General features: G+C 37.3%; 1 protein-coding gene across 1 annotated transcript; it reads right to left on the bottom strand.

Moving 5' to 3' along the window:
• Positions 1–851: 851 nt before the first annotated feature.
• On the bottom strand, positions 852–9555 carry LOC132864047 (gonadotropin-releasing hormone II receptor). The gene is made up of 4 exons (XM_060897260.1): positions 9458–9555; positions 5473–6004; positions 1474–1681; positions 852–1397 (listed from the first exon to the last, which is right to left on the bottom strand). The coding sequence occupies exons 2-4, from the start codon at positions 6001–6003 to the stop codon at positions 982–984; spliced, it is 1155 nt and encodes a 384-aa protein (XP_060753243.1). The 5' UTR covers position 6004; positions 9458–9555; the 3' UTR covers positions 852–981.
• Between the last annotated feature and the right edge of the window lie 2575 nt (positions 9556–12130).

The raw sequence follows: 12130 nt of genomic DNA, 5'->3' as shown, positions 1-12130 counted from the left end.
ATTGTTTGCTTGCTGTTACACATGATCAGCAGATCTCAGGCTCAGGCTCTGCTGCTGCCACATCATCAATTAAGATAAGTGAGCAAAGTTCCAATGATGAAGACATGCTTTTTATCAGTACAAATTCTGTACAAATTTCTACTCCTACATCTTTCTTATAGCAAATACGTAAAGGTCAGTAACATCTATAAGTCATTTAGTCAATGTGATCAAAAGCAGCCTACAAAAAGCATTTATATATTCATGGGTCAAAAGAATCATATTGTATTCATAGTACGCATGGATCTTTTAGTGTGATGAGCATGCCTACATCATGGACACATTCCCAGTTGTGCCATATATACCCAGAAGAAATCCATGAAAACACAGGGACATGCAATCCTCTGCATGTAAAAGTACAGTATAAAGAGAATAAACAAAACTTGTGAAGTTGTGTTCATGTACTCATTCTTTTATGTATGAGGAAATATGTGAAAGTTATATTGCTACTGAATATCCTTGAGAGTGCTGTTAAATAGTTTTTCATCACATTCAAAGCTGTTCTTTGGTGAACTACTGCTGTGTTCTTTCATAATTTACCAGGTTCCTTGCATTCTTGCTTCAAGTTAATGCTGTACTAACTTACTGCTGGTCTCAGAAATCAACTGTCTTTTAATAACATCCTAAAACTGAGGTATGTGTGTAAGAGCTACCCTACACACTCCTACCATTCACAATCGATATGCATGTACATATAATTAATGGCGACAGTTTGCAAATGAACATGTCACTGTTTCATGTCAAAGCCAGTCTTATAGATTACAGATTCAATGCAACCTAATTTGTGTCAGAATCTGGTTACATATGAAGTGGCCTGTAATAGAGATCTCTAACTGCGCTCATGGAAAAAGCACATGGAACAGTTACAGATTGGCAGATAAGGCAGAAGTAAAAAAACAAAACAAAAAAAACACCACATTTCCCTCAAAAACATAACTGAGTTCAAATCATTTGTGCTTGTTGTCCACTGGGTTGTTCACCACTTCCCAAGTCTGACTCTGCTTCTCCACTGACTTCTCTCCTGTGACCAGAGAACTGCACCAGAGATTTGCCTGAAGCATTTTGGCTCCTCCAGCAGAAACATCTGGACAAGTCTGCACGGAACGATGGCGTGAAGAAACCATAAATTACCGGATCGCAACATGTGTTGAGGTTTCCAAAAACAAAGAAGACATGGTGAACATAATCAGGGATGACTTGCAGCATCTGTGGCTGGAACCAGTACCAGATCCCAAGAAGGTAATATGGTGTCCAGCAAATGACAAATGATGCAACAATAATAATGGTCATTTTTAGGGTCTTCATACGAGCTTTAGGAATCATATCCGTTCCACTGTGTCTCAGACAAGGCTCTCCTGCTGGAGACACATATCCTGTTAGTACACCTTAGGGCACATGTAACAATTACATGACCATATCAGGAGAGTCACTTACCTTTGTCCTTGCTCCTGTGCATCTGGCGGTTGATTTCAATCAGGATACGTGTATAGCACAAGCTCATGACAAGCAGAGGGAACACATAGAGTGTGACAAAGTGGAACATGTTATATGCCGTCTCCTGCCAGTGCTTCTGGAAGCTTCCATGTGTAGCACACTGGACAAAATCAACTCCCTTGGCCTTTATTGCCCGGAAAATGAATAACTATCATATAGAGACATAAATAAGAAATTTTAAGTGAGTACAGCCGAGTAGAAAAGGACAAATTTAATGCATCAATATGTCAAATTTTAAGTTGATACTATACATTTTCTTACACTGTAATAAAATACCACTCAAGGTTTTCTTCTACCACTTATTGCTGTGTATATTAAGCAAAAACAAATCCCTGAAGCATCTTTTAATGCACTTGGCACCACAAAAAGCCTCTTGAAGTACACACAAGCTCAACACTTGACTGCACATTTTATTAGCAAACAAATGCAGATAATATGTGCAAGACTTTGAGTTCAACTGTATAAATTTGACTAATAATAACTAATCTAGTAAAATAGTTCTCAGACCAACACAAGTGAACCATAGTAAAAGAGATAGAACAAGCTAGCTACTGTTCTTGTAGTAGAAGCAGGCTAAGGAACAAATTCTGTCATGGCCTAAGACATCCATTAATCCATTCAGATAATGTGTTCAAACAGGCATAGACATCTATATGATTGAGTGCTATTTAAGTTCCAATCAGGAAGATAAGATAAGATAAGATAAAATCAAGACCAAGCTTATTTACATTTATTTTCACTTTTAAACATGTACTTTCATTCATCCTTAGTAACTGCCTGGTGAAAATTAGGCTACTAGTTTGCGTATATTTTGGGAAATCGAAACAAAAACTCAGTAGAAAATATTGCAGTTAAATCAGTTCTGTGGACATCTGTAGTTGAGACCAATTATCAACTTGAGCATGTAGCCACAACTGAGGAACTGCCAGAGCCAGAATTCTTAGACACTGCTTATATTTCCTGTGTTTCCTGGGGCTTTGTGTGACAGGAACAGCTGATTGAGATACTCTGTAAATAATACAGTGTTATCGACTGCTTGGTAGCTCATGTTAGTTAACATCTTCAAAATATAGCTAGTGTTAATGACATATATCTAGATCCAGACTTGAGTTTGAAACACAGACATAAAAAACACGCACTCCGGCCTGAGGGTATGCAAATATACAGGCAAGCAGGCCGTTACACAAAGACTGGAGCAAAGGTAATGCTATGATTAACTGTCAAATTAAAAGCCTGGTCATGCCTGGCCTGCTCTGGCAGCCTGGCAAAAAGCCCTTAATGCAAGCAACAGCTGAAAATGGCTGCATTACAGCAGAGAAGCAGAGAAGCATCTGCCAACATCAGCAGATGTTTTGAAATCACAGACTTCAGCCTTTCTTCACATGAAAAGGACATTTAATTAACTTATTAACATGACTTTTGTTCGTTTGTTCAATCACCTGCAGTTTTCTGAAGCGAATAAATAATATTATTCTTTAAAAAGAAAATTGATTCTTAGATCATTAATCTAATGTAGCTGCAAGTCTTCTTGACATTAAGCTCATATGCTGCATTCTAACCTTATAGTCAGTGGAAAACAATATACAGGACCTGTCTCACAGGACAGGCAGTTAGAGGGACGATAGAGTTCAATAAATGTTTACTGTTGTTTAGAAAATATTTTAAATGTATTAAACAGTCATTTTAATATCATGATCCTTTTTGAAAATATTTATATTTCCTGAAATTAGCTGTCTATGTTTATGCTTATTTGAATTCTTAAATTTTAATTCATGTAGCTAGATTTACCCAAAATCTATCCATGAAACCTGTACTTTAACCTCTGCCTATGTGAGGAATACTAAATGTTTTTATCCAGTAAACTGAATAAACATATCTCTGTGGTCTTGACACTAAAGATGATTTATTTTTTTTATTTAAGCATATATTTGGTGTAAATGTTGCCTATGCTAGCGTTTCAGGCAAAATCTACTAAGGAACATTGGAACGCTCTCGCTCATGACACAATAACCCCCGAGCCCCCCAGCCCCTGTCCACAGCCCCTACACACAAATTATTTATATCCACTCAGCAAAGCAGTAATTTAGGACATAAATAATAAAGATGCAGAATACAGAAAAACAATCCATTTTACAGTTAAAACATGCACCGTATTAAGATTAGTAAGGGTATAAATAACAATGTCCTCTCCATATATGATTGACAGCAGACACTCAACCATAGTTTGCTAGCTTTTTAGCTCTCTTTTTTGCCCCCTACTAGCTGTAAGCCCCTGATGACAGTCTATGGACATGATGTATGCTGCTATACAGCTTATGACATCCAAAATAATCTTAGTCGTAAGATTTCTTGAGGCTATAATCAGTCCCTCCGGGATTTCAGCATTTTGTGCTTGTAGAAATTTATGTAAAATCAGGCAAACTCTGTGATATTATGAGGATCTTACAATTATCACAGATTACCTACAGATTTATTTCACGCTAGTCAAACATGAGTACAGATATGATAAAAAGTAATGATATATGTGTCTTCACTGGTAGTTTAAAAGAATAATCCTGAGCTTGCAAAATCTCTAATTCAAGTAGTTTTTTTGCAACAAAAAAAACATTTTGAAAAACATTACAGCAAAATCAAGCATTTTTACTGACATCAGTCACCAAAAAGATCGTACAAAATCCTGAAGAGACTGAATAGTTAAATGTGCAGCCTACCTGTAGAACAACATATTCAACAACATCATCTGGTGTATGATCTTTATCTTCATCTTTCTGTGTGTGTGTGTGTGTGTGTGTGTGTGTGTGTGTGTGTGTGTGTGTTTTCTTCCTGGGAAATGTCCTTGCCTTGACTCACTCATCTCTTCCTTTATTAGCTAAAATCATTTACAGACCCTTATCTTTGTTAGGAATAACTGTATAGAAGCCTGATTCATCATCAGCTGGGAGTTTATGTGCTTCAATCAATGGAATATTCAAGGTCTTTCTGAGACTCACTGAAGGTCTGAAGTTTCTTTTCAATGTTGTCAACTCTGTGGTTGCCAATTAGCTGACAAAACCTGTACATCACAGATTCTAATACCATAAAGCTAAATAACATAAATACCATAACTTCTATTCATTAACAAAAGGACCTAAGGTGCATTTAAGCTTTTAAAATGTTAGGAAAGGAATTATTATTATTATTATTATTATTATTATTATTATTATTATTATTATTATTATTATTAAAATTCCAGGTCAACTGTTTTGAAATTATTATGCTTTATTATGTTCATTTATCGGTCCCTTAAATTTCAAGTGGTGAGTTATACAGGTTTATGAAACTATGAAATAGCAATTAGACATAATTTAAAAGTAATACTAGTTATCTCATAATGCACATGCACTCTTTTAACACATGGAGACTCATAACCATATTGGCTAGTCCTCTCTCTCAGACTCTTAGTCTTAATTGGTCTATTTTAAAAAAATTTTTTTACAATAACTATTCAAATTTCATTTGGATATTCAAATGGAATAATTTATAGTCTTCAGGGAAAATATGTACTTTAAGATGAAAAACTGTATAATAAGGCATGTTAAATGTAATGGGTTTTAAAAGCAAAGCCAGTCTGTGATTTTTTAAGTGTTGTTAGAGTTGTAGAAATCCCAACCCATTGTTATGAATGATTTTTTTTTTTTTGTAACGTTATTGTATATTTATTACCATTAGTTCAATAACTCAAAAACATGTCAGCTTTGATATAATGTGCTGTCAGTGGAAAGTGCTCTATGACTGCAAAGGTTATAATATCATTATAAACAAGTGAATAATAAGTCTAATATCTGAACAACAATTAGCATATGTTCATAAAATAAATTTATACTCAGACGTACCCATGTTTAATGTCTTGATTTCAGATTTTAGTTAAGACACTGTTGTGTAAAGCTGAGCTGCACTGACCTGTGGGGAAGCAAGGAGCAGGCTGAGTATCCATGCAGTCACCAGCATCCTCCTGTTCCTGCGTCCCGCATCCAGTGTGTCCAGCGGGTGCAGGATGGCATGGTGCCGATCCAGGCTCACCACCACTAAGATGAACGCAGATGAGTGCATGGCAAACAGCTTCAGAAAGCACATGAGTTTACACATGGCATCCCCAGCATACCACTGCACCGTCACATTCCACACTGCATCCAGTGGCATCACCACAAAAGTCATGACGAGGTCAGCTGATGCCAGACTGGCAATCAGTGGGCGTAAGTGTGAAGCCAAGCGCCTGCCCCGACCACACGTCACACTTAGTAGCACAGACAAGTTACTGACCGCTGCAAATACAAAGAGCACTAGGGTGGCAACAACACGGAATCGAGCAGCTGTGGTGAAAGTTGGGGTCTCCCAGGAAGGAAGGGGTGGTGCCATAGAGACATTGAGCACAGAAGAGTTGTCCAAGATGTTTGTGGGGCCGGAAAGCAGAAGTGTTGTGTTTCCTGACATGCTGAAAATAGAGGGAAAATAACAAGAAAGATATGTCCATAGTCAGCTTTAACTCCTGGAGGACTGTACAGCAACACAGCAAACAGCAATAAATAGTCAAGAGAAAATAGAAAAATTGAGATGAATCATGTTAGAATGAATGAATGAATGAATGAATGAAAGGAGTTCACGCTACACTCAAGCTTCATTGTGCAAGTTATAGCCAATGAGAACAGGACCATGAATGGAGTGTGCCTCATGTGTGTGTGGGTTAAAGTGATTTTTGAAATGTGACCTGAGAATCAGATAACACTTCATTACTCAATATTTCTGTGCTATTAACCATAGCATTTCAACCATCTTTAGATTTACAGTATGAGGTCTTCATGGGACTCATCTGGATCTGTCTCATTATCTGTGGCCATTACCTTCCTACAGCATCTTATCATAAGATGAAGACTTTGATTAAAATGCAGTCACACCCACTGCACTGTACCGTGTTTATATCTGAACCTGCAAGAAAACTAAACTGCTGTGAGAATTTGACTTGCTAAGCAAAATAATACAGAAAGTGTTATTCATAACTACCTTTCATAAGCTCAGTCTAAGCATATTACATTACATCGTACTTTACATCTCCTGATGGTTTTACTCTCCAAAGATTCTATTTGAATTTTAGAACCGAGGTTTATTTACTAATTATGCAAAATACTAATTTCTATGTGAGTATAACAACAAATAAACAACAGACAGCATTAGAATTTTGTCTGGATGGTGTTCCAGCACTTTCCATTTAATTTCTTGTCAAACATCTTAGCTGGAGTATCAGTGTGAAATCTCAATGAGGATTTACAGGATTTTTCATTCCTTCTGATCCCCACAGAACTGCCTCGACAAAACAGGCAGCGTTATACCACAAGACATACCAGTTAAAGGAAACTGGATTTTTACAGGCTGATGCTGGGTTTTATTTTTGGCTAACGGTTCAGTACTGTTACTGGTGTGTTTCAAGAGATTTGAAACACAGGCATCGCAGCAGTAGAGTATGCCTGGCTCTTTCAGAGGCTGATTTGACAGGGTGAGAATTCAACAGCTCTAGACACAACATAGAATTTGAGTTGTTTCCATCTCATTGCCTAGCCACATTATCTGAATAAATGTCCAGATAACCACCAGCGGGACTGAAAAATGCATTCTTAATGTGTGTGTGTGTGTGTGTGTGTGTGTGTGTGTGCGTGCCAACTGGTACTAACTGGAACAGCATTAATGAGCACCAAGAATATTTAAGTAATATTGATATTCATTCTCTCTCATGTGTGACCTCTGAACTTATTTCTATATTTGGGATGAGTCCTCCATAATAAGTGTTCTATGTATAATTAAGTGTTGAGCCTCCTATCTAGTATCAGAAACGTTTTGCTGCTGCGATAGACACATACACATTGATCCCTACAAATTATACAGCTTAGCTTCTATATGGAAATTTTGGAAACCTTTTAATTATTTACGAAAAAGCAAAATCAGTCTGCCTTCAGTGCTGCTCACCTAGAAAAAGAAGTATGAAATGTTGTATTAAATATTTTTACCTCTTTGTTTTTCCCATTAGTGAATAATATACAATTGTACTGTACAGTATGCTTAGTTTTGATTGATCAGGTTCTCTCAGAGATTATTAAAGCTTTAAGGTGTATATTAATGCTTGTTCTAATACGTTTGCAATTCTGCAGTAACAACTTGCAATAAGAATAAGAATAATGATTGTTATGTTGACATTTTCTGTCTGAAGATGTTTATTAAGCATTCCAGGAGTCTTTAATATCAGCACTTTGTAAAAGTTGAGGTAAAACTGAGGTAAAATTGAGGTTTTCTGACATGGGAAAGTCTTCAGTATGGAGGGCTTTGTTGATTTTGTGACTTTAAAAGTAAGACCAGAACGAGAGACTGGTGAAGGAATGACTTGAAAGCATATTATAATCCAAAAAAGATTTATTAAAGGAATCAATGTACGATCAATCGTTTGGTCATTAATTATTTTCTTAGAAATACATACCTAGCAAACAACACCCACTTACTGCAATCTCATATGTTATTTGCTGATCAAATTGATGACTTTTCTATAAAATCTTCACAGGCCATTTGTAATCACTGCAATCGTCTGCAAAGGGCCATATACAGTAATTGATTTTTAAAATCTGTTTATGACAAGCCCATCAACCAGAACATTAATCTTTCGAAATATGCAGGAAGGTGTCTAATACAGAAAGATCATCAACGTGATAGCATTTCATCCTGCAGCACACTGATGATAAAACTGCCTTAAAAACAGTGGTATGTCCTGAACTTTTCCATGAGCCACCCATTACAGAGATAATGTCTATACTACATAATACTTCTTATTCATTCTTAGAGGCTTTGGAACATAGAAAACATCAGTGTGGATTTCTACTGACATTCAGTATAATACTGGAGCAGCTGGTACATATCTTTGGGGAGCATTTTGGTCCAAAGCAGGTGTGATGTTAGATGCCACACATCATGAACATTTGTCTTGCCTTCTTCAACCCTTTTAAAAATGACATACTGTCCTTCAAACATATGAAACTCATCTCATATCACTAACTATGAATTTTGGAATTTGAACTTTATTTTCTGAATAAATAAAGTTTATTGTAATTCCTAATGTATGTTACAACCGTGTCAGTGTTAAGACTGACAGATCTGTGAATAATCACAAAAATATATCTAATCCTTTCTGTGTAGTTTACCAGGCATTCACACCTCAGAATAATATATCCCAAGAAATTCCCAGGGAAATAATCTTTCATTCCTTGTTTTTAGGGTCGTTCCCTTAAATCTTTTGGAACATTAATATGCATCTTTTACCTAGAAAGGTACACTGTATTGTACCAGAAAAGCTTTTCATCTAAAAGGTGGTTTAATTTGTTTTAAAGATATATTCTCTCCATGGTTCTTGGTTACAAATACACATTAAAGGTGCAAAGGACAACGGTATCTCACCAGCAACAATGAATGGTACAGTAAGTATCTTTTTTTCTGAGAGTGTACAGGTGAAGTTCTGAACATAAAATTGATCTTTAAAATTCTATTTGTTTCTAGTCCCAAGTATTCCATTTAGCTTCTACAAAATTCTGTAAAATCTGATGATTGATAAAAGATGTATCTGTCTTTCATATCTGAGAAATGTCACTGAGGAACAAAATTAGATGCGGATGTCATCTGATGTACTAATTCTATTTACTTCAACTTTAATTAGACTTTACTTAAATTATCAATAGCATCAGGAAATCAGGAAAAAAGGGAAACATATGGACATGTAAAAGGAGATGTAGACTGGCTATTCCAGTGAAATCTAAAACTTATAATCTCACTCTGAGTGATTCATCTGACTAACAAATGATAGACTGATTTTTATAGTCTAATGCACAGAAGTGTTTTATAAAATCCTGAAACATACCTGAGGGCAGCTGATGCTAGAGATTATTCCGCAGAACGCCCACTTTCCCCATTCACAAAGCTGCTGTTATCCAGAGGAAAGCTCGGTTCATCGACTAATAAGAATTGTGTCACATGTTTCTAATGTGTCCTGGAAATCCCCTTAAGAAAAGCCCATGTTCCGGATGCTACTGAGGATGTTTATCGCTTCATCAGCTCTGAGTGTGTGCCGAGCAGGTGGGCTCAGTGTGTGTATGTGTGTGTGTGTGTGTGTGTGTGCGCGCGCGCGTGTGTGTGTGTGCGTGCGTGTGTGTGAGTGTGTGTGCGTTTGTGTGTGAGTGTGTGTGTGTGTGCGTGTGTGCGCGCGTGTGTGCGTGCGTGTTCAGCATCTGCGTTTTCAGCATCTCAGTCTGATCTCGACATCCACATGGAAAGCGACAATCATTCATACCATATTTCTGTGGAAAGTATTGTGCAGTACGCAGTGTATGTTTTACTGATTCGGTATAAAGTGAAAAGAAATAGATGTAGACACAGGCTGCATGTTGTGTCACAATTATACAGTAGCGTGAACACGGCCAAACCCACGGCCATAAGGCAGAACTATGCGGATAGATAGATAGATAGATAGATAGATAGATAGATAGATGGATGGATGGATGGATGGATGGATGGATGGATGGATAGATGGATGGATGGATGGATGGATGGATGGATAGATAGATAGATAGATAGATAGATAGATAGATAGATAGATAGATAGATAGATAGACCTTTATTGTCAATGCATAGTACAGGTACAGAGCAAGAAAATGTGTTTTGGCATCTACCAGAAGTGCAAAGAGTAGCAACTGTGCAATAAATATGTTGTTAGATTTAATGGTAAATTATATATTATACAAAGGAATCTCCCAGTTTCACTCATATGTACTGTATAGATGCCATAAATACTGCATGCATGTGTCCTGCACTGTGGACTGAGACAATAGATGTCGAAAAAAAATAAGGATAAAGATTAAAAAAACAACAAAACTATATAAGCACTGTATGTGAATTACTGTACCTGTGTGTGAAGCACAGTTGTGAAGATATTCAGTTTTTTCTTTAAACATGAACTTATTATTGTATAATTGACATTTTTGACACAAGCATAAATAGTGAAGGTAGTGAGTGCATGGCCATGTGCACTGTGTCTGGTACTTAACTAAACTCTGAGTCTCAAATTGCATAGAGATGAAACATTCTAGACTGTTTTTGAGTTAGTCTTCTGGGTTTTCAAATCAAATCAAATCAAATTTTATTTGTCACATGCACATACACCCTGTTCCAAATTATTATGCAAATGATATTTTTCTCATTTACATAAATAATTGATGTAAATAACAGTCAGCATTATTCTCATGTTATCAACAATTAAGAGTACAATTCAAATTTTACTGAACAAACCTCCTAATGATAACAGTATTTTTTTAAACATAAAAAAACTTACAATGCACTGTTCCAAATTATTACACACAGTAAGTTTCAAAACACTTTATAGGTTGTAAAGAACTGAAAATTGTCATTTGTTGTGTTTTCAGCATATTTACTGAAATTTTACTCAAATTTCAATCAAACTTATAACAACATTTTAACATGTCACATTACATTTTAACATACTGTAGGACCACTTATTTGATAGCAGTTTCACAAGTCTTGCATCCATTGAACTTGTGAGTTTTTGGACAGTTTCTGCTTGAATTTGTTTGCAAGATGTCAGAATAGCCTCCCAGAGCTGCTGTTTGGATGTAAACTGCCTCCCACTCTCATAGATCTTTTGCTTGAGGATGCTCCAAAGGTTCTCAGTAGGATTGAGGTCAGGGCAGAATGGAGGCCACACCATGACTTTCTCTCCTTTTATCCCCATAGCAGCCATTGATGCAGAGGTATTCTTTGCAGCATGAGATGGTGCATTGTCAGGCATGAAGAGGATTTTATTACGGAAAGCATAATTCTTCCTTCTGTACCAGGGAAGAAAGTGGTCAGTCAGACACTCCACATACTTTGCAGAGGTAAGAGATAAGAGTCCAGAGTTAAAGTGTCATAGTGCAAAAAAAGTGTGCAGAAAAACAGTGAGGATGGAGGGAGAGGTCCAGAGCTCTGAATGGCCTGCGGGAAGAAGCTTCTCCTCATTCTCTCTGTGCTTGCTTTCAAGGAGCGAAAGCATTTCCCTGAATGCAACAAAGAAAAGAGTCCACTGTTGGGATGGCTGAGATCCTTAACAGTCTTCCGGGCCTTCTTCACCAGAGTGTTGATGTTACAGGGCTAAGACAGGTCCTGTGTGATGTGAACATCTACGTACCGGAAACTGTCCACTCTCTCCACTGGGGTCCAGTTGATGTTCAGTGGTTGGTATGACCGCTCCCTCTTTGTGCTGAAGTCCCCTATCAACTCCTTGGTCTTGCTGACGTTCAGGAGAAGATTGTTCTCCTGGCACCATCTCTCCAGGTTTTTAGTCTCCTGTAGGTAGGCCGTCTTGTTGTTGCTGGAGATCAGGCCGCACCACAACAGTTGGAAGTGGCCACACAGTCATATGTGTACAGTGAGTACAGCAGGGGGCTCCGAACACAACCCTGGGTAGCTCCAGTGCTGAGGGTGAGGGTGGATGAGGTGTGTTTGCCCACCCATACGGCTTGTGGTCGGTCTGTCAGGAAGT

The sequence above is a fragment of the Tachysurus vachellii genome, chromosome 21 (genome assembly GCF_030014155.1).
Source record: "Tachysurus vachellii isolate PV-2020 chromosome 21, HZAU_Pvac_v1, whole genome shotgun sequence".
NCBI lineage: Eukaryota > Metazoa > Chordata > Actinopteri > Siluriformes > Bagridae > Tachysurus > Tachysurus vachellii.
This window is presented reverse-complemented; position numbering and strand designations above follow the sequence as displayed.

Coding starts and splice junctions, on each gene's coding strand:
- LOC132864047 (XM_060897260.1), bottom strand. CDS start 6,003: ATGTCAGGAAACACAACACTTCTGCTTTCCGGCCCCACAAACATCTTG. Junction 1,682..5,472: donor TGCTCCTTGCTTCCCCACAG/GTCAGTGCAGCT, acceptor TCTATATGATAG/TTATTCATTTTCCGGGCAAT. Junction 1,398..1,473: donor GCACAGGAGCAAGGACAAAG/GTAAGTGACTCT, acceptor ATGTGTCTCCAG/CAGGAGAGCCTTGTCTGAGA.